The sequence below is a fragment of the Verticillium nonalfalfae genome (assembly GCF_003724135.2).
Source record: "Verticillium nonalfalfae strain VnAa140/NRRL 66861 chromosome Unknown scaffold_71, whole genome shotgun sequence".
NCBI classification, from domain to species: Eukaryota; Fungi; Ascomycota; class Sordariomycetes; order Glomerellales; family Plectosphaerellaceae; genus Verticillium; species Verticillium nonalfalfae.
Genome location: NW_021167296.1, coordinates 24,913 through 49,818, shown reverse-complemented (window position 1 = coordinate 49,818; position 24,906 = coordinate 24,913). Strand labels below are relative to the sequence as shown.

The 24,906-nt window shown below is 48.6% G+C and overlaps 8 protein-coding genes across 8 annotated transcripts; 6 read left to right on the top strand and 2 right to left on the bottom strand.

Annotated features, from left to right (window-relative positions):
- Window positions 1-7,337: 7,337 nt before the first annotated feature.
- On the top strand, window positions 7,338-7,572 carry D7B24_008230 (uncharacterized protein; the record flags this gene model as incomplete). Its single annotated transcript, XM_028642324.1, has 2 exons — window positions 7,338-7,352; window positions 7,408-7,572. 2 exons carry the CDS (start codon window positions 7,338-7,340, stop codon window positions 7,570-7,572), a joined length of 180 nt encoding a protein of 59 aa, XP_028493863.1.
- A 2,221-nt stretch (window positions 7,573-9,793) lies between these two features.
- D7B24_008229 (uncharacterized protein) lies at window positions 9,794-10,574 on the bottom strand (the record flags this gene model as incomplete). Its single annotated transcript, XM_028642323.1, has 3 exons — window positions 9,794-9,918; window positions 9,991-10,357; window positions 10,422-10,574. The coding sequence occupies 3 exons, from the start codon at window positions 10,572-10,574 to the stop codon at window positions 9,794-9,796; spliced, it is 645 nt and encodes a 214-aa protein (XP_028493862.1).
- Window positions 10,575-12,494: 1,920 nt separating this feature from the next.
- On the top strand, window positions 12,495-13,833 carry ASA1 (ASTRA complex subunit; the record flags this gene model as incomplete). Its single annotated transcript, XM_028642322.1, has 3 exons — window positions 12,495-12,712; window positions 12,806-13,049; window positions 13,153-13,833. 3 exons carry the CDS (start codon window positions 12,495-12,497, stop codon window positions 13,831-13,833), a joined length of 1,143 nt encoding a protein of 380 aa, XP_028493861.1.
- Window positions 13,834-14,531: 698 nt separating this feature from the next.
- Window positions 14,532-15,590, top strand: D7B24_008227 (uncharacterized protein; the record flags this gene model as incomplete). The annotated part of the gene is made up of 2 exons (XM_028642321.1): window positions 14,532-14,691; window positions 14,746-15,590. 2 exons carry the CDS (start codon window positions 14,532-14,534, stop codon window positions 15,588-15,590), a joined length of 1,005 nt encoding a protein of 334 aa, XP_028493860.1.
- Window positions 15,591-16,093: 503 nt separating this feature from the next.
- NMD3 (ribosome-binding protein) lies at window positions 16,094-17,814 on the top strand (the record flags this gene model as incomplete). The annotated part of the gene is made up of 5 exons (XM_028642320.1): window positions 16,094-16,143; window positions 16,202-16,345; window positions 16,395-16,642; window positions 16,693-17,346; window positions 17,402-17,814. The coding sequence occupies 5 exons, from the start codon at window positions 16,094-16,096 to the stop codon at window positions 17,812-17,814; spliced, it is 1,509 nt and encodes a 502-aa protein (XP_028493859.1).
- A 201-nt stretch (window positions 17,815-18,015) lies between these two features.
- ABT1 (Activator of basal transcription 1) lies at window positions 18,016-18,963 on the bottom strand (the record flags this gene model as incomplete). Its single annotated transcript, XM_028642319.1, has 1 exon — window positions 18,016-18,963. One exon carries the CDS (start codon window positions 18,961-18,963, stop codon window positions 18,016-18,018), a length of 948 nt encoding a protein of 315 aa, XP_028493858.1.
- A 403-nt stretch (window positions 18,964-19,366) lies between these two features.
- On the top strand, window positions 19,367-20,892 carry D7B24_008224 (uncharacterized protein; the record flags this gene model as incomplete). Its single annotated transcript, XM_028642318.1, has 3 exons — window positions 19,367-19,771; window positions 19,827-20,711; window positions 20,779-20,892. The coding sequence occupies 3 exons, from the start codon at window positions 19,367-19,369 to the stop codon at window positions 20,890-20,892; spliced, it is 1,404 nt and encodes a 467-aa protein (XP_028493857.1).
- A 2,318-nt stretch (window positions 20,893-23,210) lies between these two features.
- D7B24_008223 (uncharacterized protein) lies at window positions 23,211-23,672 on the top strand (the record flags this gene model as incomplete). Its single annotated transcript, XM_028642317.1, has 3 exons — window positions 23,211-23,333; window positions 23,391-23,449; window positions 23,525-23,672. 3 exons carry the CDS (start codon window positions 23,211-23,213, stop codon window positions 23,670-23,672), a joined length of 330 nt encoding a protein of 109 aa, XP_028493856.1.
- Between the last annotated feature and the right edge of the window lie 1,234 nt (window positions 23,673-24,906).

Sequence of the window (24,906 nt, the reverse complement as noted above, 5' to 3'; positions counted from 1 at the left end):
ATAATAATAGCTCCGTAATAGAGTAAGAGAGCGCTAAAAAACTATAATAAGAGTTTAACGCTATCCTAAAGGACTTTAGTATAGGACGCTTAATATAAAGGGTTAAGAAAGACCTCGATATCGATTTTATTATAAACGGAGCGGAATTACGGTTCCCTAGATTACTAGATTTAGTATTTATTAATCTTAAGAGCGCTTAGATTATTAAAGTAATAAGCGTATACGGAACTATAAAAGGAGTTCACCTCTTAGAGGCGTTTATTAAGGACTTCTAAAGCTAGAGCGAAGAGGATTTCGACTCCTATAACTTAACGATCTCTCGAGCGTTAAAGGTATATCTTATAGATCGTAAGATCCCTCTTCTTAGAGTAATAAACGTTAAAACTTTAAAAAGGCTAGTCCTAATACTATTATAGGAAGAGATACTTAATATTAATACGCTAGAATCGAATAGCGCTAATTAGGGTTTACCGCTCTAAAGAATAGAAGAATAGTAAGAATAGTAGGACGACGAATAATAACTTATAAAGACTACGTAACTCCCCTAAACCCGACTCCTATAAGTTAGGGGGATAGATCCCTAGTAACCCCTAATTCTAGGGTTATCCGATTAATAGAGTAAGTAATCTAGCTAACGAGAGATTACGCTTTATTTACTAGGAAATAAAACCTTACCCCTAAATAGTACTTAAAATCTATTAGCCTAGTACTATACTCTATTATTATATAAATTAGTAAATTTACTAATCGATAGAGCTATAATTAAGTAATTCGTATTATTCTAGAATAAGGAGAGTAATTACTCTAAAGAGACCTATAATATCTTAGATAATAAAATACGTATCTTTATTAATATATATAAGCTTTTATAAATCTAATATATATAGCTTTATATACTCTTCCTAAGTATATTTTTAAGATATATATAAGCTTTCTTCTTAGAATATATAAATAAAAGTATAAGAATCCGCTAAATATATTTAAGGATTAAATAATAATTCAATTTAGAGATTAATAGAGCTTAGTATTATATAGATTAAAGCTCTATAACCTTTAATTCTATTATTATAGAGCCCGAGAACGTAAGAAAGCTATAAATAGAAGTTCTCTAAATCCTTCTAGATAAACTTTAATAGTATTAAAGAATACTTAGCCTTATATATTAAAAAGAGATTTACCTTTATATAAATACCCTAAGGGTAATTTAAGGTATCCTAGAGCTAAAGATTATATTAATAAGACTAGAGCGATCTTTTAATACGCTATCCGCTTAACTTAAGAGTATACTAAAAGTAGAGGAGAATATTAGAATACTTAGGTACTTTTATACCGATAGATAGTATAGGAACGGAAGCGGATATCGCTAAACTAGCGGAAGAGGAGATCGTAGAGAGTAATTAATACGTAGAATAAATAATTATTAGACTCCTAGAACTCGTAAATACTAAATATATTCTAAACTAGATTATAGATCGATAAAGTACTCTCTTAAGGAATAATAATACTCGAAAGAGTAATAGAAACGTATATAGGAAGTACGTAAGGATTACTAGAAAGGATACTATTAGTTCTTAATAGCTATAGAACCTAACGGGAGCTCGGATTCTAATAGTTTAAAAGGGCTAAGAGTAGAGGATATCTATAAGTTTAATCCCGAGAGCGAATTAATAAACGCCTATATAACTTACTTCCTAGTAAATAAATCGTTTTAATATAGAATTAAAAGGAGTAATTAAGAGGCCGAAAAGATAGCTCTAATAGAGTAGCTATTTAGTTAATATTAGATTAATAGTATATTAATATAGTATAGAATTATCCTTAATATAGGGGTAGCGTTAGTTTCTATAGCGGGAGCGCTATAGATTAAAGCTTTAATAGCCCTAATCCTAGGCCTAATAGTTAATAAATAGGGAATAGGGGCTAGAGTAAGATTTAGAATAGGAAACGCTATATTTACTATAGAGGAGATTATTATCCTAATACCTATTAAGAAGATTATATTCTATATCGTCTTAATAGATACCCTATTCTTACTTTATATTAAGGATATAGACGATCTCGGAGTCTACTTAGATAATACTTATAACGAGCTAGTAAAGCGTATTAGGAAGCTCTAGGAATATACGCCTATCTTCCGAAAATAGGGCTATCTATAGTTCTTCTTAGATATAAAGACTTATACTAGTACTAGGATTATATATATAATAAGAATAGAGAGCGACGGAGCGTTATTCTTAATAGAAGTAGAGCTATACTAAATTTATAAGCGATTTAGCTACTTATCTATCGAGAAACTATAGAATCTACTCTAGAGAGTAGACTATAACGTTAATCGGGACGCTCTAGAGCTAATAAATCGCTTTTACTACTATTATTAGATTAAAGGGAGATCTCCGTAATACTTTAAGTTTACCCTAAAGTTAGATATTAACTTTAATTACGAGATTTTAATCGATATTATATACTTAGATAGAAAGCCCGTCCTCTATATAATTAATATAAATATAGGATTCTAATCCGTAACTTTTATTCCTAATTTTATAGCTCGAGTAACGTAAAAAGCCCTTAAAAAGTACTAATTAGATATATACTTTAGCCCTCTAGATATCGTAACTATTAACGCTAGAATAAACTTTACCTTTATAGAATTTAGGGTAAAAGTATACCTTCTAAGTATAACCTACTATTAAATCCTAGTAAGGGCCTATTAGTTAATTAGTAAAGTTAAGAGTTACTATAAGCCGATTCGTAGAGCGTACGAGATCCTAAAAGTAAAATCTTATAATACGAGCCCGGAATCGCTACTTTAAGGAGTAGTAAAAGCGGTAAACGATACTACCGGGCTTAACGGATTAATACCGATACTATTTATATTTAGAGCTATACCTAGGATTACTATTAATTTAATACTAATTACGACCTAAGTATAGTATATAAAAGTAATTAATAAAGTAATAATAGAGCTCTAGCGAATAGTCGCTAAACGGAAGGTTAATAACGCTCTTAATACTTATAATAGACCGGATACTAAATAGTTATTACTAAGATCGCTAAAGCTAGGAAGCGATATCTTAGTATTCTAAGAGTAGGAGAAATAGACTAATCTATATAAGGTTATATTAGTTTCTAATATAGCGGTTACGGTTAAAATAATTAACGGCTTAATAGAATTTAGGGGAATATACATTAAGCTATATAATAGATCGCTAGATTAGTAAACTAAGGATATAATAGTAGTCCGATCTTTAGAGACTTTAGAGCTATTTAAGTACTTAGAACTAATTCTATTACGATAACGTAGAAGACTTAGAAAGTTAGTAAACGCTACGAATCTAATATAGGCTATACTTATAGATCGCTAGAATAGCGCGACCGGGACTTTATAGATCGAACGCTAATTTATCGTTAAAAAAGAGTAATAGGGCTATAAACTAACTATTAAACTACGAAATAAAGGTAGAATAATAACGCCTAGGAGACTATTTAAATAATTTAATTAAGAGGAAATCGATTTATTTCTTATAATTAAAGTAATTATACTAATTAAGCGATTAGTATTTCCTAATACTAGGATCTTTAAATACTAGCTTATAAGAGAAGTAAAAGGCCTCCCTTAAGCCTTATATAAAAAGTTAAGATTAATAGTTTAAGGGTATAGCGATTAGGAGAAGATAACCCTATTAACGTAATCGCTTACGATTATATACTATAATTAATAACTAATCCTAGCGATTACCTTAACGCTATAGTAATATAGTTACTAATTAATACTCCGTAATATTAATTAAGCTTATACCTAAAGCGCTATAGATCTACTATATAACGTTCTTCTATACGTTCTTAAGGAGATATAATATAAATACCCTAAAGGAACTATCTTCTATATTATAAAGCCTCTCTATAGAATTATAGAGTTAGGCCTCTATTAGTTTATAACTTACTAATAGTATTATAGGGAGCGCCTAAACGCTATTCTAATAAGCTACGATCCGTATCTCCTATTAATAAAGGCTAGAGAGAGCTTTAGATTAATCGGGATATAGATTAACGATACTTTAAACTTTAGAGAGCCCGCGTTTATAGAAAAAGAGTAAATAGAGCTCTAGAGAGCTAGCTTCCGCGTAAAGCCTACTTCTATCCTAAATATAGGGTTAAAAGGGGTATTTAATAGCTATATTATTAAAATCGGAACTAATAATCTTATAATTTTATAGAAAGGCTAAATTAATCGCTTAGAGTAAGTAACCCCGAGGATAGAAGATTTAGAATAGTAATTCGTCGCTTAGAGAGCTCGTAGTATATATATAGCCTCTACCTATTAATTAGAGGTAGCCTTCGATTTCGCTATAACTTCTTAAACTAGGAACTTAGAGAAGGACGACTTTAAAATACTTAATAAATATATATAATAGTAGATCGATAACGTAGATCGTAGTTTAAATTATATACGCCTCGATCTATTAACGGCCTAATTATATATATTTATTAATAGCTCCTTCGTAAATAATAAGGACCTTAGTTTATAGATTAAATTTATTATCCTCCTTAGTAACGAATATTCCTACGATTAATAGAATACTTTTATAGTATATAGTAATATCCTTTACTAGTAATCCGTTAAATATAAACGGGTTATACGTTTAATTCTAATTAGCGAAACCTATAGGATAATTAATAGTTTTAATATAGCTTATATCCTTAAATAGACGCTCTATAAGATCTATAAACGCTTAGAATTACTACTCCTATAGATAATTATCTATATTAATAACTATTTACTCTATTAATACTTAATTTAACTAAGTATAATAGTAGAGAAACGCTTTATAATAGATCTTATAATATTATAGTAAAGCTACGAAGAACGTAAAGTTAACGAAATCCGCTAAATAGCGAGAAGAGATAACCCTATAGATTTAATAATAAAAGGAGCTCTAAACTAAGTACTAGAAGCGCTAATAAGCTTTAATAAAGTTATAATTAAAATTAAAGGATAAGTTAAACGTTAAGAAAAGGATAATTAAGGGGTAAAAGTAATTAATATTAATAATAATTAATTATACTTTAAAAATAACTACTTTATAAGTAGTAAAATAGTAAAATAAGAGCTTAATAAGACGACTAAGCCTTAGAGTCCGAGGACTCTAAGTCTAACTACTCTAGCGAGTCCTACTAGAGGTAATTAAAGAGCTATAGAGTTATAGCCCGCTTAGCCGTTTTACATTTAATATTATTAAGACTATCTAAGTCTCTATTAAGGTCGTTACCCCTTATAGCCTCCTCCTCCTCGGTAATCGTTAATATACCCTTAACGATAGTATACTATTTCTCTATATCCTATATCCCTTATTAGCTAATCGTATAATTAGAGAATTAAAGAAAAGAAAAAGGAAGAGAACTTACGAGCTTATTATTTTTATCCTAAATAGCTAAAAACTTTATAGCGGGCTTAAACGCTTTAACCGGACTAAAGATAATAATTATTAAAGCTATAGATACCGGAAATAGAGATCGCGGAAGCTTATATTAACTTATAAGAATACCTAGAGGTATATTTATAGTAATAGGAACCCTTAGGCTCTAAATCGTAATATACGCTATTAGCGTTAGTTTTAGTTTATTTACTAGTAAAATAAGACTTTAAATACCTTAAGTAAAGGGACTTACGAATCTTACTATATATACGTACTATATCCTAGATTAATAGCTCCTATAATTAATATTAACCGGGTTTTTACGCTTCGCTACTCTCTTAGCGGGAGGGGTAACGGGCGCGGGGGCTTTAGGCTTAAGTAGTATTATCGAGGCCGGGAAGAGAGAAAGAGAGAGAGAGAGAGAGTAGTAAAAATAAGGATTTACTAATTATCGGAGCTCTTAAATAGTAAATTAAGTTAGTTAATCTTAAAAATAGAAAATCGTTATAAGGAAGAGGAGAAGTAAAAGGAATAGAGTCGCTAAGTCTTATTAATTAAATATATAGATCTATAGAATATAGTATTTACTAATCTAATTAAATAGGATCTATTAATTCTATTTAAGCGGTTTAGTTCTATTATCCTTTTTTAAAAGCGGTTTAATTTAATTATTTTACGGAAAGTTAATAAAAGAAGTAATAATAATAGTATATTTACCTCTTATTAATAGACTAATAATTTAAAGGTATTAAGAGTACGTATTCGGCCGTTCTAAGAGCGCTATTTAAATACTTATTATACTATTAGATTATTATTTATTTCCTTTATTAAAGGGCTTTAACTACTTATTCCTATTATTTAAATTATAATTTAATTTATTTCCTTAGAGAGCTATTTATAAGTAATGCTACCGCTCTAAAGTACTAGGGACTAGGAGTTTAACGCTTATTAGAATAGGGAGATTAAGTTACGTTTCCTTTATTATAATTATTATTCTCCTATTATTAAGTAATAATATTAAAACGAGAAGGGTAGATCTAACGTACTAGAGACTAAGGACTAGAAGCGCACTAGAACGCCTACTAACCCTAGCAGTAGCTCCCGATATTAGTTCTTATAGCTATTCTATCTATAGAGAAAAGAGAGCTAGTATTAAACTAATATTAAGGAACTCTCTAGGGCGGTGATCCCGTTAGGGGATCACCGATCCTATAATTACCGTAGTTACGGATTCATAGCTCCTAAGAGTACGTGAATTATAGCTTACGTAATCGGTAGGTCGAATAGGTATATCTAACTTACGAGGGTAGCGATAATCTATAGAGATATTATTAATAATATTATAAGACTTATATCACCTACCCTACGTATTCAGAGCTCTCAGGCACAGCCAAAGTAATGAATCAGGGTTCACATGAGCAGTGAAGCCCTCTCAACACATGCGCTATTATTCCCGTCGAGAGTTAACAGAACGGAAACTATCATCGGACACCTCTCGTATCACCATCACGGAGCTGTGGATCGTCGTACTTGGTATTATCATTTCCTCGTGGGAAGAGGCTTGCCTAAGCGTTCAGGACGGCTGTGAGTTGATCTTGGAACTATTAAAACTTGTTAACTCCGAAGGAAGCATACAGGTTGCTTGGATCTACCACTTAGCAAACGCGGCCACAGAGTATGGCACTCCTCGTGATATCGACCGAGGCCAGTCTGCAAAGCTCTTCGGGCTTGGAAAACGACGATGCAAAAACTTCCTGCCAAAGCTCCCAGCTTTTTTCGGGCTGAGTAGCTTCGCCACTCTGCTCGACATGGTCGATGACGATGATTATAAATTTCTTAAGTTGCGTGAAAGGGTCCTGGAACGTGGTCCTTTCGCTAGGGACGACCTGATTCTCCGCACCCAAAACGAACACACATCACGTCATGTGGAACAAGAAGGTTCGAGAAACTGTCCAATCTGATACACAAGAAACCTCGGCGCTGATTTCTAAAGATTCAAACACCGTCCTATACCCTCACCGATGGACATTTCTCAGGTGTCACAGAGATAAATCATACTGTACTGGAGATGATTGCGGCTGTATCGTACCAGACGGACCACCCTGTGCCTGTCGGCTATCAAAGCTCGGGTGTGGACTGGACTGTCATTTGGACATGAAATCAGTCACTTGCTGCACGACAAACATGTTGACTTCATCCAAGCTCGAAGGTCTGTTTTTCTATGCCGGATTGCAACCGGCGAGGAACCTGGCCCAGCGCCCCTGGAGCAATGATCCCAGGAAATTCCCAATGGATTGCGCCGAAGAAGTCCCAAACAGATACAAAGGTTTTCTGGGCATGACTTCGAATATGGCCTTGTTTATCAAAGATGACGTCACCCTCGAAGGTGATCCCAACATGCAGCAATCGAGCATTCGCTTTGTCCAGTCTCTATTCTCATCTGGCAAGATTGACTCCAAGGCACTCATCGCTCATATGCGGAATTGTTGGGTAAAAGAAATACACGGGGGGTACTTCACGTCGGACAAGATACCTGATCCGATCTATGCCCTGGAATATGTCACCGAAGTCTATTCGATATTGAGTGGGGCGACAATCAACGTTCAAATCTTCGCTGAGCCTCTCTTGAGTTACACATGGGTCGCTTCACTCCACGCCCTATCGAGAGACTCAAATTTTAGCCATCACCTGTCTTTGGAGGGGTTCGCGGCAGTGTCTCGACGTCCAACTGGACTTGCATCTTACATAGACGCCGAGTCACCATTTGTGGAAACAGCATCATTGTCAAGCAGCGTGGGCACGGCCGGGTCTGGGTGTTCTTGCCACACATGGGCACACGATGTGCGTTGTGTGACTTTTGCTTGCATTGCCATGATGGAGACCGGCTACATGGACATAAAACCGGAGATGCTGAAAGACGTCTTGGCTGCATCGTCAGGAGACTCCATCTTTGTTGCTTCCAGTTTGCTGACAGATCCATCAGAGTCAGAAAAGCAAGGCTCCATAGAGCAAATCTTCGGAAATCTTGGCCGGTCCGAGGTCACGTTTTTACTTCCGCCTTCCCAGCCAATGTTGGAAAAGTGCGACTTGAGTTCCTGGCGCATCATTAATCACGACTCATTCGATGGCAAGTTTGTCGACAGCTTTACAAATACATCACTACATCTGTCATTCACGAACTACGAAATGCCACTAGATATCGGCCCAAGAGGCCTGTGCGACACGCTTGCAGTTCTGGTGGAGTCGCTTGTGTCTATTGATGACGGGGGTAAACATATCGGTGATCTGGACGTACTGTCCATGTTCGCCAACAACCGTTTGGAAATTGTTTCGTGTGGACATTGCCAATCCGAGGCAAGCGATGAGACGACACATTTCAAGGGGCAAAGCAAACTTATCTCTATTGATTGCTGGGCTGAGCTCTTCGATTTTCCCATGAAAACTTCGATCGTACGGGCTTGTGGAAATTGGGAAGCGAGACTGGCTTTGGCATCAGCAAGCATCCAACAAGGAAGATCTGTTCTCGTCTTACCTCAACAATCATGCCGGAAGTGTTTATCACTTGCCATCGAAAGATTTCCTCACGATGTAATCCTTATCTAGCCTTATATACTAGGGTTGTTGCTTGTTAGACCTAGTAATACTACATAGGCCTAGTGTAACAACCAGAGAATACAAATAGGACCGACAGACGACCCAGAGGGACAACACAGTGAAGACGATAGGATAACACTGCCAGGTATTAGGTCACATAACAGGATCACCGCCAATAGTGATCTAATAAGGGGATCACTATTATATCAGGATTGCCGTGGTCTGTGTTCCAACAAGACAGGACCGCCAATCAACAGTCAGCTTTTCAACATGGGCTCACCACTTGTCAGGGGACCCTGCGGGTTCCCTGCGGAGTCGCCAGCAGGGGGTCAGCTAGAGGGCTAAGGGCTACGAGAAACGTATATATAGGCTACGGAGGGCCCTCCAAGCTGCGGAGGGCCAGAATTCATATATATTCCGACCCCCTACCTATCTTCTATCTGCTGCGGACCACGTATTGAAAACCTCTTCACTCTGCTTAAAATAACACTCCAACACCACTAAATAACAAGGACAGGATGAATGGGTATATAAGGACGGGCATTGTATACTTGTAAATACATTCTTTCTCTCGATAGTGATCAAACTACGTTTTACTTTAATTCATCATAACGAGTACGCAACGCCTTAAGATACCCTATCGCCTCAGAGTCACTACCTAAGCTTCTGCTAACAGCAACCCCAACCCTCTGATAATGTTCCCTCTTCGGAGGCTGCCAGGTCGTGATAAGGGCCTCCCGATATTTAAGCACCGTTGATACTCACGGTTCACGAACACGAGGCTATCAGACCCTGCCGGCGGTACGGGGAGGAATCTCGTCCATGTCAGGAACAATGCCAAGGTGCTGGTTACCAAAAGGCCACGACTGAGGGCCACCAGACACCGTAACACCGCCATTCTGGCGCTCCACTGTGATGAGAATCCAGGTCAGCACATTCCATCCCAAAATTGGGCATCTAGTGAAAAGGGAGATGGACTCACTGTTGTTCCAGTACGAGTAACCCTTGTCCTTGCACTGCTCGTTGCGTCCGCAGATGCTCGCGGAGCCAACGCCACCCGCGTTCGGCGAGGTGATGACGACGGGCGCGTAGGGGCCGGGCAGGCAGCACCTGTTAGACTGGTGGTTGACCGTGTACATGGTGCTGGCGGTGCGCCAGAAGACGCAGATGGTGTCGTCGGGGTCGCCGTAGCAGGTTTGCACCTCACCCGACTCCTCGTACTGCGAGACCTCGAGGCCGGCGCTGATCCAGCCGGCGCCGCTGATGCTGGCGCCGAAGCTGACGACGTTGCCCTCGACCTCGGACTTGGAGATTTCGCAGCCCGGGTTGCCGGCGCAGCTGTGTGGCTTCTGAGAGGGGCTGGGTCAGCTACTTCGGTCGTTGAGAGGCTGGCCTGCGGAAAGAAGGACTTACCGTCATCTGCTGGAAGAAGTAGGTCTGGTGGGGGTCTGGGTTTGGGTGCTCGGTGACGATGACGTCGCAGCCGGCAGGGCAGAAGTTTTGGGGGAAGGGGCTGGCGGAGACGGCGCCGGCGAGTGCGAGAGCGGAGACCAGCAAGTTGATCATGATGAACGAGAAGAGGTTCCGGGGGAGATGTTGTTATGTGGAAGAAGATATGGAGGAGGGTCTGAGTGAGGTAGAGGAGTTGGTGACAGCGAGGGTGCTGTTGGTAGAGGAGTTATTGCTGAAGCTGTTGATGCTGCTACTGAAAAATGATACTTAATTTGGAGATCAGTTCGGGTTCTTATATGCTGTTTTTTGTGATGTTCGATCTTCACGACATGACCAACATGTTCAACGTAGAGCATGAGATCCGAGTCGTGCACATGGACCGGCATGGTAGCTCAATCCTTCATCGTCATGGTTCTGTATCCAAATCCTGTGGGATTCAGAATAACTCGAAGATCCGTAGACCGTAATAGCAAACTGAGCCGGGATTAGGAGAGATGTTGCCTGCAGAAGACGTCGAAGCCCAATTACAGACGCACCGAAGGGCTGAGCTTTACCAGAGCTTCAAGGCCGAAGCTTGACGCAGGGATCTTGCTCTAGGTGGACCCTGATTTCTAGAGCATGTTGGGCCTAGCGGGCTTACCCTGAACAAGCCTGAACAGGTGCTATTTTGAGGGCATACCATGTCAAGCGGTGCGGTGGCTGGATCGTATCCACCGAAATCAGACGCATTGAGCATCTTTTGTGAAGTGGCACTACTGATCATGGCCTCATTGAGCAACATGTACACTCCCCCGAGGGCCGTGATGTCGGTTAGCGGATGCACTCGCTCGCAGTGGCGATTCATATGTTTTGCCATTCGCTGCAGAGCCGTTCATCCCGGATCTCTTTGTCTTGGCTGATCCTCCGTCCTGGAAAGCTCGAGGGATGTAAGGATTCCCGAGGGTGACGTTGGAAGATTGTCTGACTCGGGAAATCAGATCAAGCTTGTTTTCGTGACAGAGGGCATGTTGCCATCGCTGCAACACGGGACGAAATCTACGGCGGCAGTAATGAGGACAACCAAAGACTCGCCGTGGTCACGCGCGCATGGCGGGATAAGCCTTGTCCAGGTAGACAGCCAGCCTGAATCTAGATCATAGTTTTCCGTTGTATTCGCATCTCGCGCCAGCTCAGCGTACTGCCTCTACGTATGAGGCAAATGTTTTGAGCCTTTTTGTGAGAAAAGAACAATGGCGAGCGTATGTCATTGAAAAATGTGCACGCCTACGACTGCCCTTTCCAGCGCTGAATCTGCCGATCGCCTGAATCCTTCAGGGAGTCTTAAGCTCATTAGTGTGCTGACCAGGGGGTTCGTAGGATCAGACACGCCCATAATCTGCAAGTTTCCCAAGTAGGACGATTCGGCCCAATTGAGTTGAGGTGACATCACGAACAACGCTGCTTAAGGCTCATCCTTTTGGTGCTGGAATTCGGCCTTGGTATATGCAATGCTCACTACCTACCTAAAAAGCTTTGATATACATCGAAGCAGGTGCTAGCTCAGCAGATTCTTGGGGGCGGGTACGTCTGTGGAACATGAGGTAACGTACAGGCATCTAGATATATAGTTCGTATATCTTCTCCATGTAGCAGTATTGCATCAAGAGGTTCAACAGCTCATCAGATGGTCTAGACCTCAGGGTTGGTGCACCGCCTTGTTCAAGACCGCAGAACACAGCCCAGCTGCACTGTACCTGCCTGTAGGTGTTTAGGTACCATGCGAAAGCGGTAGGGGGTTCACCGTTGCACTCCCCCAAACCCACTGAGGTCCCACCCAGGCTAAAAATGGCGAACCGAGTACTTGCAGCACCACCGTCACTGTCGAAGGATCAAGCCAAGCAAGCCCCTGCCCAAGCTTCACTCTGAACCCCCCCCCCCTCCCCTCCTGGCTCCTGTCGCGCTTGGCCCGAAAGCTTGACGACGACGGGCTTCATCCTCCCCTCACACGATCGCCTGCCTCGTGCTCCCTGTACCCCGACATCATCGGCGCGGACCATGCCCGAAACACCACACCCACGAACAATCCTTCGCGGCCACAAAGCTCAAGTGCACGCTCTCGCCTTTGTCGGCAACAATGACCGTCTCGCCAGTGGTGACGCCGAGGGCTATGTCACCCTCTGGGACCTCACCATCATGAGGCCCACGGCCGTCTGGCAACCCCATGACAATGCCATTCTCGGCATTCAAGGCTGGGGCGCCGACCGCATCATTACGTGCGTCGATCTCGCCGTCTGATGGCCGAAATGGCTGCCCGACTTGGCAGCTCTTTCCCCCTTTTGATGCTCGCCAAGCTCACACACACACAGACATGGCCGTGATCACAAGCTAGCCGTATGGAAGCTCGCCACGTCCGATGAGGCGAACCTCAGCAAGAAGCTCCCCCTCGACGACACGTCCGAACCCCGCCCGCAGCCCTGGCTTCTGCATCTCATAGATGTGAACACCATGAACTTCTGCGCCTTTGCCGCCTGCGTCCCCACCGATCCCCCGTTCGCCGGCGACGATCCGGAGCTCCTCCTCGCCGTCCCCAACACGCTCGCCTCCGAATCGGTACGTGCACCCTGCCTCGCTAGCCTTGTCCCCCATTTACTGCTGAAAATAGCAATCTCCGCCTTTCAATTGCTGTCCATGCCACGTGCTGACCAACGAGCAGATTGACATTTACCACCTCCCCACCCAGACCCGTCGCCACACGGTCAAGTCCCCGGGCCAAAACGGCATGGTCATGGCTCTCGCCCTCGTCCCACAAGGCGGCTCCCTGACCCTCCTCGCTGGCTACGAAAACGGCGTCACGACAGCGATGCACCTCTCCGCCGCCAGCGGCACGTGGAACACGACGTACCGCACCCAGCCGCACAGCCAGCCTGTGCTCTCCCTCGACGTAAGCCCCGACGGGCTCTCCTTTGTGACGTCCTCGGCCGACGCCGTCGTCGCGCGTCACCCCGTGCCGCCGCCCGCGGGCATGGAGGTGCTCGAGCAGCCGCTCAAGGTGGTCAACACGAAGCACTCGGGCCAGCAGAGCCTGCGGTTCCGGGACGACGGGCGCGTCTTCGCGACGGGCGGGTGGGACGCCATGGTGCGCGTGTACTCGGGCAAGACGATGAAGGAGGTCGCCGTGCTCAAGTGGCACGAGGTTGGGTGCTATGCTGTTGCGTTTGCGAGTGCGCTGAAGGCACCGCAGGCGGCCGGTGGTGTTGAGGAGCGTGGGGGCGCCGTGGTGCGGAGGGCGGGAGAGGTGAGTGTCAGGGAGAGGCGGATTGCGCATGCCGAGGCGGCACACTGGCTGGCGGCGGGCAGTAAGGATGGGAAGATATCGTTGTGGGACATATTTTGAGCCTTGCGGGCGAGACAAATGAATGTGTGTTGGCCGAATTAAACAAATGTCATGTGCATGGAAGACTTCATAGCTCGACCGGAATGAGGCTTAGGTGGCAGTCCTGACGAGGTGTTTGATATTAACCCAGTGAGCAACTGTGCAAAGCGGCTCATCAGTGCGTCACTACGCTTATGACTTCCTCTTGAACTCGTGTTCATTTCTGACGTCTTCAGGATAGTCAGGTGATTTTGAGATCGCAGCTACAAAGAATATCCCGGGTCGGGCTGGTGATTATCTTCTTGGCACAACGGCTATTGGAACAGGGTAATATAAACCCATCAGAGATCTAACAAATTTGACTACGTAATCTATAGAGAACTGGCCATTCAGACAGATAGACGAGCTTGGACAATTATTCTCATGTATCATTCAACGTGAAAAGCAATCGAGCCAGTGCAACGTCAAGGCTGAAGTCAAGGTAGGTCTGAACCTCACCGCATTATGGTGATCTCGTGATACACGGGCATCTACGTAATTAGTGTTGTTCAACGACTCGGAGACCGAGGAGGCTGAACAGCGGAATTAGCGCGTGGCGGGGTTGCAGATCAAGGACCAGCCACGACCATCAGGGTATCTCATCGTATCTCAATCACGATACATCGGTGGATTGCGGTCAATTTCGGCTCCAGTGTACAGCGAATATCTCCTCATTAATCATGGCCAACATTGAAGCCTCGTGGATCAAGCTTGCTGAGAGCCAACGGCTTCAGCGTTCCTCTCAAACCATTGCCGTGCTCGGATCGGCTGCGTACATATTCGGCGGAGAACTCCTTCCCAGAGAACCCATCGATAACCAGCTCGATATCGTTCGCCTGGGCGAAGGCATGCAGTGCTCTCATTCCGTGTGAGCGACACGGCTAACATGCCCAGGCACGTCGTCTGTGCACACCATTCCGGCACCCCAGAATGCGCCCTCGCCTCGCGTCGGCTCATCGTGCGTGGCCATCAAGAATGCCCTCTATCTGTTCTCCGGCCGTGGCGGCATCGCCATGGCGCCCGTTGAAGAAAACGGCGCCGTCTGGCGGTATACGCCCGCCGACAGTAGCTGGACGCTGATCACGCCAGCGGACCCGTCGGCGCCGTTTGTCGATGGGCGAAGTTATCACGCAGCGACCTCCAATGGCGTGGATACCATCTACCTCCACGCTGGATGTCCCGAGAAGGGCCGCAAGGCAGACCTCTGGTCCTTCAACGTTGAGTCGAGGATCTGGACTGTCCTGCCGGCCGCCCCGCCGCCCGCACGCGGAGGAACATCGATCGCATTTTCCAAGGGGAAAATCTACAGAATGAACGGGTTCGATGGCGAGCATGAGCAGGGCGGGGCCATTGACGTGTTCGACATTGCGAAGGAGACATGGTCGACCATCTCGTTCCAGGCAGATGGCGTGCAGGGGCCCGAGGCGCGCAGTGTCGCTGCTCTCGTCGCCGTCCAGTCACAAGGCAAGGATCAGCTTGTTACGCTCTTTGGCGAACGGGATCCCAGTGCACTCGGTCACGCTGGAGCAGGAAAGATGCTCTCTGATGTCTGGGCATTCGACATTCACCACAAAATCTGGACGAAGCTCGCTTTCACGGGCGACACCCCCTCCTCGCGCGGCTGGTTTGATGCCGATGTGGCGCACCAAGAGGATGGCACCGACGCGATCATCGTCCATGGAGGTCTCGCCGAGGACAACTCTCGGCTTGGTGACCTCTGGAAGCTGCAGTTTGCCTGATGGAGCCGATTTATCATCACGAACAAGTAAGAAGCGTATTACATAATGCAACACATGGGAATCGTTCGAGGAAACGCACTTTTGCCTCTTTCAAGATCATGTGACTCATATTCCGACACGAGCGCGGGGCCGGCGGGGGCAATTAGCGATGCTGGCTGCGCTGGCGTGGTTTGGGCTCGAGTGGCTTATCTATCTTATCAGGCGGGGGCGATAGTCGAAGAAAAAATCCAGAATGAACCCCTCCATATCGATATTCTGGCGCCCACTTCGTCATTGTCACCGTCTGGTTTAAACTAGGCGCCGGCCATCTTCAGAGGATTCTATACATTTGCGTGTGTGTAGATTTTTCCTTTCCAGCTCTTCGACCGAAAAACAAAAGGCCAACTCGAAGGCTGCAATTTTTCGACCGCTGTGCGTGTCGGAGCATCTTTGCGTCGACCCCTCGGCGCTCAACCCCACCACCGAAGCGAGACATCGTCGCCAGGCCGACACCGAACCCAACCATGGAGTTCACCAGGAAGACGACTGTCGCCACTGTGCTCTGCCACAACTGGTAAGCCTCTGCACTCTCGTTTCTTGCATTCCTTTCATCAGTGTTAACAACTATGCAGCGGTGCTCCTATTGACGGCTCGACCGGTACCATTTGCCAGGCTTGTCTGCGATTGACTTGCGATATCTCCAACGGCGTCCAGCGCGAGGCCACTCTCACATTCTGCCGTGACTGCGACCGTTGGTTGCTGCCTCCTCAGTCATGGTACGTCACTCTTGCAGCTCACAAAATGGCCGTCGCTGACGTGTTCTAGGATCGTCGCCCAGCCCGAATCTCGCGAGCTCCTTGCCCTCTGTCTGAAGAAGCTGCGAGGCCTCAACAAAGTCCGAGTTATCGACGCGTCCTTCGTCTGGACCGAACCGCATTCAAAACGTATCAAGGTCAAGATCACGATTCAGGATGAGGTGCAGGACGGCGTGCTGCTGCAGCAGGCTTTTGAGGCCATCTACGTCGTAGCCTATGCGCAGTGCCCCGAGTGCGCCAAGAGTTTCACTGCCCACGGTACGTCCCTCTGGTCGCGCCTCGTGTAGATGTCGACTAACATGGACCAGTCTGGAGATCCGTTGTGCAGGTCCGACAGAAGAACTGCCCTCACCAGCGTACCTTTCTCTTCCTCGAGCAGCAGATCCTCAAGCACGGTGCCCACAAGGATACCCTGAACATCAAAGAGGCGCCTTCGGGTATGGACTTCTTCTTCGCGCACAAGAACCAGGCCGACAAGTTTGTCGACTTCCTCAATGCCGTCGTGCCCGTCAAGGTCAAGAAGTCGCAGGAGCTCATCTCCCAGGATGTCCACACCGCCACCAAGTCCTACAAGTTCTCGTCGTCCGTCGAGCTCGTCCCCATTTGCAGAGATGACCTTGTCGCGCTGCCGATAAAGCTGGCCAAGCAGCAGGGCAACATCACGCCCCTGGTGCTGTGCCACAAGATCGGTACCTCTGTGTACTTTGTCGATCCCAGCACGCTTCAGATCTCCGACGTCAGCTCGCCGGTCTACTGGCGCTCGCCCTTCCAGTCGTTGGCTGACACGACGCAAATGGTTGAGTTCGTCGTCATGGATATTGAGAGGACCGGCGTCACCCGCGGAAAATGGGCCGCCGCCGAGGCAACTGTCGCCCGTGCCTCTGACCTTGGTGTCAATGACACGACCTACTTCGTGCGCACACATCTGGGCAACCTGCTGCAGCCTGGTGACTCGGCTATGGGTATGTTATGCTTCCTCGTGTGTGGTTTTGAGGGATGAACGCTAACAGGCCTCAGGCTACATGATCACTGGCACCAACTTCAACAACCCCGACTTCGAAGCCATCGAGTCCTCCAACACGTACAGCTCGAGGATACCGGACGTCATGCTCGTCAAGAAGCACTACCCGCGCCGCAAGAAGAACCGCAAGCGCCAGTGGAAGCTCAAGCGCATGGCCAAGGACGAGGGCGAGCTGCTGCCCAAGCAGGCCGACCAGGACCGCATGGATGCCCAGTACGAGCAGTTCCTGCAGGATGTCGAGGAGGACGAGGAGTACCGTGCCACCATGGCGCTGTACAAGTCTCAGCAGCAGCAGCGGGTGGACCCCGATGCCATGAGCATTGCGGAGACGGAGGGCGAGGATGAAGGCCCGAAGGTCGACATGACTGAGCTGCTGGAGGACATGGATGAGTTGGCTATCCGCGAATAGTGCGGGAACTTGGTAGATGGAAAGGGACCAGAAGCCTTGCCTAAAAAAAAATGCATGAGAGATGACGAAATCAGGACAATGGTCGCATGATGAGTGACATGACATGATCAGGCGCACAGTGAATACTGCAACCCATTGAATACGCTTGATGATGCATATATTCATTAAAAGGCACAACGCTTGATTCCCTTCCGCCTTACTTTAGAAGATCTTGCTGAGCACCCTTGTGACGTGCTCCGGCTGCGAGTCTGCCCCCGTGTTCCTCTTCGCCAACGACACCTGTTTGAACGTCATCGGCCTCTCTTCCAACGCACCCCCAGCCTTCGACGGCTCGCCGTTCTCGCCGTCCGCCCTCTTCCTCTTCTTCTCTTTGCTCGCCTTGACACCGTCGATAACCTTTGCTCTCTCAATGTTGGCCACAAATTCCTTGTTCTCTTTTGTCGTCCTAGCAATCTCGGCGCGCATCCTGCTCGTCCTCTCCGCGTTCTCGCCCGCAATCTGCTCCGTCAGGTTGTTCCACTTGAAACCCTTCAGATAGAGTAGGTTCCAGATGTCATCGCGGTAGTACGACCCCTTCTTGCCGCCCAGCGGCCGCGCGTTGAGAAGCTCGCACGCACGCTTCGCGTCCTTCTTATTGACGAATTCGACCCAGCCCTCGGTGAAGAGACGCTTCTTGTTGCCGCCGGCGCGCACACGGCGCGTGTGCGCCGCAGGGTCTTCTGGCGCGAGGAAGACGCGGTTCAGGGCGCCGTGCGGCGTCAGGAGCGTGCGCAGCTTGTGGGGCTTCATGTAGGGCGGGATGCGGGACAGGTAGACGACGCCGGACTTGCGGATGGCGGCCTCGGAGGCGATGAGGTTCTTGTGAGAGAGGGCCTTGGAGGCCGGCGCGGGCAGGGACGGCTTGGACTTTTTGGAGGACTTGGATGTGCTGTTGTCGGCATCGTCGTCGGCCTCGGAGTCGGGGGCGTTGCTGGGGAGTACGGACTCGTTGTCTGAGAGGATGTCTTCGTCGTCGGATTCGTCGACCTTTCTGCGCTTGGAGGTGCGGCCGCCTTTTTGCAGGTTTTCGGCTTCTGAATCGTAGCCCTGGCTCTGGTCGTCGTCGCTGTCTTCGGCGTCGAGGAACTCGTTCCTCTTTTCGGGAGCCATATTCAGGGCCTTGGAGACGAGTGTTTTTGGCGTACTACAAGGCGTAAGAAAAGCAAAAGAGGCAGCAATTTTGAGCAGTGCACGAGGTATCGAATTGTCGTGATGCTGAAGGTCATCAGTCTGCGGTAGGAGAGTCGGAGCAAATTTTTGGTGGATCCCAAGCGCGATTGCTGCCGGCTCTTATCTAATCGGAGAGCCTCCCTTATCGAGCAACGTCCAGTGGCGCCGCCGGTCCCGGTGTACGATGGCGGGGCACTGTTGCCCCTCAGTGATCTCACACACACGCCCTGAATCAGGTACCGCTTCGACAAGTTGTGGCCACAAACGTTTGCCTCCTCCTCTTCAAGAGGATAATCGTAATTCATCTCTCCATCTACAAACACAAACAAATCGCTTGACCAAGATGTCGCTTGAAACCTTGACCACCATCTCGCCCAGCACGAACGAGGGCATCCTCACCCGCAGTGGCATCTCCCAGGCTGACTTAGACAACCTCCCTATCACCGCCACCACCGCTTTTGAATCATGGCGCAAGACGACTCTCGCCGAGAGGCAGGAGATCGTCAAGAAGGCTCTCAAGTCTCTCGCTGACAAGAAGGATGATCTCGGTCAGGAGTTGACCGTCCAGATGGGCCGTCCCATTTCGTACACGCCTGGCGAAGTGACGACTGCCATCAAGCGTGCCGACTACCTTCTCAAAATTAGTGACGACGTTCTCAAGGACACAGACGGCGAGGCGGAGAAGGGGTTCAAGCGTTTCATTCGTAAGGTTCCCGTGGGACCTATTCTTGTCATCTTTGCTTGGAACGTAGGTTGCACTAGTCCTTCCCCTGATGTCTCTCCCTTTGCTAACCATCGACAAGTACCCCTACCTCATCCTGGTCAACTCGCTCATTCCAGCGCTGCTGGCCGGAAACACGGTCATCCTGAAGCCGTCGCCCCAGACCCCCACCATCGTGGAGCAGGTCGCCAAGAGCTTCGAGGAGGCGGGCCTCCCCTCGGGCGTGCTGCAGTACTTCCACTCTGGCTCGCCGACGCAGATTGAGACCATTGTCCGCAACCCCCTCATCAAGGCCGTTGCCTTCACAGGCTCTGTCGCCGGTGGTCTTGCCATTCAGTCTGCAGCCTCAGACCGCATTGTCAATGTCGGCCTCGAGCTTGGGGGCAAGGATCCCGCTTATGTGCGTTCCGACGTCGACGTTGCCTGGGCCGCCGAGGAGATTGTTGACGGTGCCATTTTCAACTCGGGCCAGAGCTGCTGCTCGCTCGAGCGCGTATACGTCCACGAGAGTGTGCACGATGCATTTGTCGAGGCGGCGCAGAAGGTCCTTGCGGGCTACAAGCTCGGTGACCCCTTTGACAAGGCCACACAGATTGGTCCTGTCATCTCGAAGCGGTCAAAGGAGACGGTCGAAGCGCACATCAAGGATGCCCTGGACAAGGGCGCCAAGGATGCGACGCCCGAGAACGAGTCGTTCGCCAACCTGCCGACCAAGGGCAACTTTGTCAAGCCGACGCTGCTGACGGGCGTGGACCACAGCATGACGGTCATGACGGAGGAGACGTTTGGCCCGGTACTGCCTGTGCAGAAGGTGTCGAGTGACGAGGAGGCGGTCAAGCTGATGAACGACAGCGAATTTGGGCTCACGGCAAGCATCTGGACCAAGGACACGGACAAGGGGTACGAACTGGCGGAGCACGTCGAGGCCGGTACTGTATTCGTCAACAGGGCTGATTACCCGAGTCCCGTAAGTCTGGCATGTTCCTCGAAACTCTTGTTTCCCAGGCTAACAAACATTCTTTCTTCCCCTCTAGGATCTCGCTTGGACCGGATGGAAGAACTCCGGCAAGGGCGTGACGCTCAGCCGGTTCGGGTTCGAGGCCTTTGTCAAGCTCAAGAGCTTCCATCTGAAGGACTACCCGAAATAATGGTTAAAAAAAATCTCAGACATGGGGCATCGGGTCTGATGTTGGCCGCGACGTGAAAGAAGGGGGGAGAGAACACCGGCAGTTGTTAGAGAGGTCGTCACAGAGGCCAGGCCCAAGCCCCCTCGGCTATCTCGATAAACTAGGGGTCCGACCTGGAGAGACTTATTTCAGGGCACGACGTCGAGACCACGGAAGACTCCCAAGACGTGATTCAGATGGCGAGTGTTTGTCTTGCCGGTACTGATCAGAACACACCAACTGTTTGCTTTTTCTTCGCTTAAAGTCCCTGCATCAGTCCTCATGACCCTGATTTTTTTTCTGAATGTTTTCTTTTCCCCATGGTTCGTGAGATGACGCCTAGCTGGAGAGGGTGCCAGACATCGAGCGTCGCTTGCCGCGCTTGGGCTTCGGTTTGGAAGGTCGTCTGAGACCCGAAACCCGTCACGCTGGTAGTCGGAGGAATTGGGACGAACACGGAAGCTGGCTGATGCGAGCACCAAGTGAGGGGCACGAGCGCAAGCTACTGCGAGTGTCTCTTCATTCCCTTGTGTCCGAGGTCGCAAAGAAACAGAACGCCAGAGGAGAGAAGGGAACCGAGGTTGTGAACCCCACGAGGCCCCTGACTGACTGTGAGTCGCGACGTTGGTCAACGCCCGCTTGCCCACAACGGTGCTTGCAGATAGTCCGATCTACCGGGTTTGTCACTTTGGTTGGCCCCGCCCGTCATGATCTACAGCGTGTAGTCCAGCGTCTCGAGTAGATCTGCCATCAATATCGCAAGCGCAGATCGCTCGCCCACGATGAACAGGGCCATCAACCTGAATCGGGCAGGCTGTCCCCAATTCAGGCAACCGACGGCGGGCCACCGAGTCCAATCCATGCATCACATCTCCCGCATTCATCCAATCTTAACCCGACACACGCTTCCTCTGACTTGAACCACCCTCACTCCCCAATCCATCCAACCGAACGCCCGCATGAACGATGGCGGGGGCGGGCGGGCGAGCGAGCGGGCGAGCAAGAGAGAGACAGCACCAACGCAACCCCTCTCCACGCGTGGCAGGTCGCCCAAAGGAGAGACAAACCCCCCCAATCTAGAGCCCCTCTGGGTCGTCTTAGGGGCGCCTGGTGTAGAGTGGCAGCGAGTGAGTAGGTGGAATGGGGGTGAAGAGGGCCCAGCCAGCGCAGCATCTGAAACCGTGAAGCCGCTCCCCCCACTCCAGGCCTCACGCGCTGTGAAGCGCTGTAAGGTATGGTGCCTGGGCCAGAACCCTTACCACCTGGCGAGCCGCTCACCCACTACAATAGGTTGGGTTGGGTGAGGCCCGTTCTCACCACCCGCCCCCCCCAAATCGAAACAACAATATGAGGGAGCATGAGAGGACAAACGCACGCGGCAGGTTTCAGACACTGGCCAGGAAAGGAGAAACCCGCGCTCACCTCCTCTCTTCGCGGCTGCACAGAGACAATGACAAGGAAGAAAAAAAAAACATGCGCAGGATGACAGCGCGCGGTCTCTCGTTCTCGGGATCGTTCACCCTTTCGTCGCAAGCGAGCCCTGTCATGCCTTGGACCCTGCATCCCAATACCGCCCCTCTGCACGCCGCCGCACGCAGACACCGTCTGCGACGCATGAACATTCCTCATCTCGAACGAGCCCGTCCCCAAGCCCACACCCCCCCCCTTCTCCCCCTTTCGTCCCAAGAGACGGGACGTGAGAGAGAGAGAGAGTGAACAAAGTTCCCTAAGCACCTACACCCAACACGTACATGACGCTAGTGAACCTGTCCAACCCACCTCTGGAACGCAGACCTGATCGTTCGCAGCCGATGGAAAGGCTGTCTCACCACAAGGGAAGAGGTGAACCGTGAGGGAGGAAGCTATATACATCCCACCATCACCCGTCCCTTCTCCTGCCTTTGCCTCGATGCCCTTTCGTCATAGCAACCATCTCGTCCAACCAACACACACTCTTTCATTCCCTCTCCTCGTGTCTGCATCTGCGACACCTTCACCCTCACTTATTCCACAAGACAAGACAAAAACAACAAACGCAAGCCCCCAATCACCAACAACGCGCTCCGGCATATCGTCCTTGGTCCTTGTCTCGCCCCACGGTAGCACCAATTTATTTGCCCTCCTGAAATCGATATAGTGGTATCATACGCCACACGAGCAACCGACAGCAACAGCAAACAGCAGTAGCAACGCAGGCCGTTCACTCTCTCTCTCTCTCTATTCCACAGACGATTGGAAAATCAGGCGCAAATCCTCTCCCTATCTTATTTTTCCCTACAACTTTCACCACCATCGACATCATGGTTGCCTTTGCTACCCAGACGAGGTCGGCCTCCCCTGATGGCATCAGGGGATTCTACATGCGGGTCCACAAGATGATGAGCCTGCCGAGGCGCAAGGAGGAGAAGCCCCGACTTGTCATCGTGAGTCTGCACACTCGACAAACTCTTCTGCCAGAACGACTTGCTAATTATCTCTAGTCGGCGCCCTTTAACTTTCAAAAGGTCAACATGGACCTGGCTGGCGTGAGCGCCGACGAGTACGTTCAACCCCCCACCCCCCCAAACCTTCTGTTACCCCATTGGGACGAGCAACCCCATGCTGACTCAGACAGACTCTCCCTGATGAAGGAGCAAGCGGTCGCGAGCCGCATCGGCATCTCAGACCCCGACGACGACGAGGTCGAAGAGCCAACGCGAAGCGGCATCACGGCGAGCAAGTCTGCGCCGCTCATGAGCGTCAGGTCGCGGGCCACACTATAGAGATTGGCGTTCCTCGACGGAAACGGGGTGTCATCTTGAGATATGCAGTGGTTTCAGGTTGGCACTTGGAATGCGGCAGCCGTTTTCCCCTTGCCGGCACGCAAGGGATGGACGGTGGAGATTTTTTTTTTTTTGGCTTCGGTTTGCAGCGACGGCGTTTGATGGTTATACAAGGGGTCGGGGGTCCTCAGCGGACACAACAACGGCCAGGACACTCCTGAATGGACGGTACATCTGGATCGTAGACATGTTGAGAGGGGGAAGGGGGGTTGGGGTTGGAACGATACGCCAGGCGATCACTGGCGGGTTTTCCCTTGCTGCTGTCTATTGTCAACGGGTAGAAGCGAGTAATCCCCTCCTTTCATTCAAGACTCAATCGAAACTCAAACACCCCTACGTGCACTCATTACAATGTGACCGAGCCTGGGACGCTCGAGAGACAGTGGGAGCGTCCAGCGGATCGTCATGCAGCAGGGCGTGCCCCACGCGGGATCCAACGCACGCGTGCGGATGGCCCATCATCTCCACGCGAGTGCAGATGCAGAATGACGAAAGGTTCAGCAACCAGACACAACGGCGCGCACGCGCACATACATGTACATCCATAGGAGCGCTGCGCAAGTGCATAGTGCCCGGCGGACAAACAAGTCTCCGCGACCCAAGCAAGGCACTTGTCAGATGAAAAGTCGCCGCCGCCTGGCTATCTTGGGACGATTGCGCTACGACGGGCACCCGGGCGTAAGCCGCAAAGCCCGAACCGCATCGGTATTCGGAAGGCTACTATGTCCCGCAAAGAGGGCGACACACGGCCTGGTGCCCGCGCGCCGGCGGTTCATTTTCGTTAACCGTGTCCATGTGACAGGCAAAAGGTGGAGGGTGCCAGTGGTCCAGTTGCCCTAACGAAGGTCCAAGAGACCTTGCAAGCTTGATTTTCGGTCGCGTTGGATCCTTGGACGGGCTGAGCGGGCTGGATGCGGCGGGAAGGCTAGAGAACCGACCGTCCGACCGAGCGAACAACACAACCCGCTTCGGGACAGGGTCGAGAAGTCCCCCATTTGTGTGGCCAACAAGCGACATTCTGTCATCTTCGAGAAGATGACCGAGCAGATTGCGCCTCGTCCGTGTTCAGGGTCTCAGAGGGGCGTCGCAGATTGGATCTGCCTCGCCAGCAGAGCGCAGAGGCCATGTTGTGCCTCGAGTCCCCCGTTCCCCGAAATAGGGGATAATTTGATTT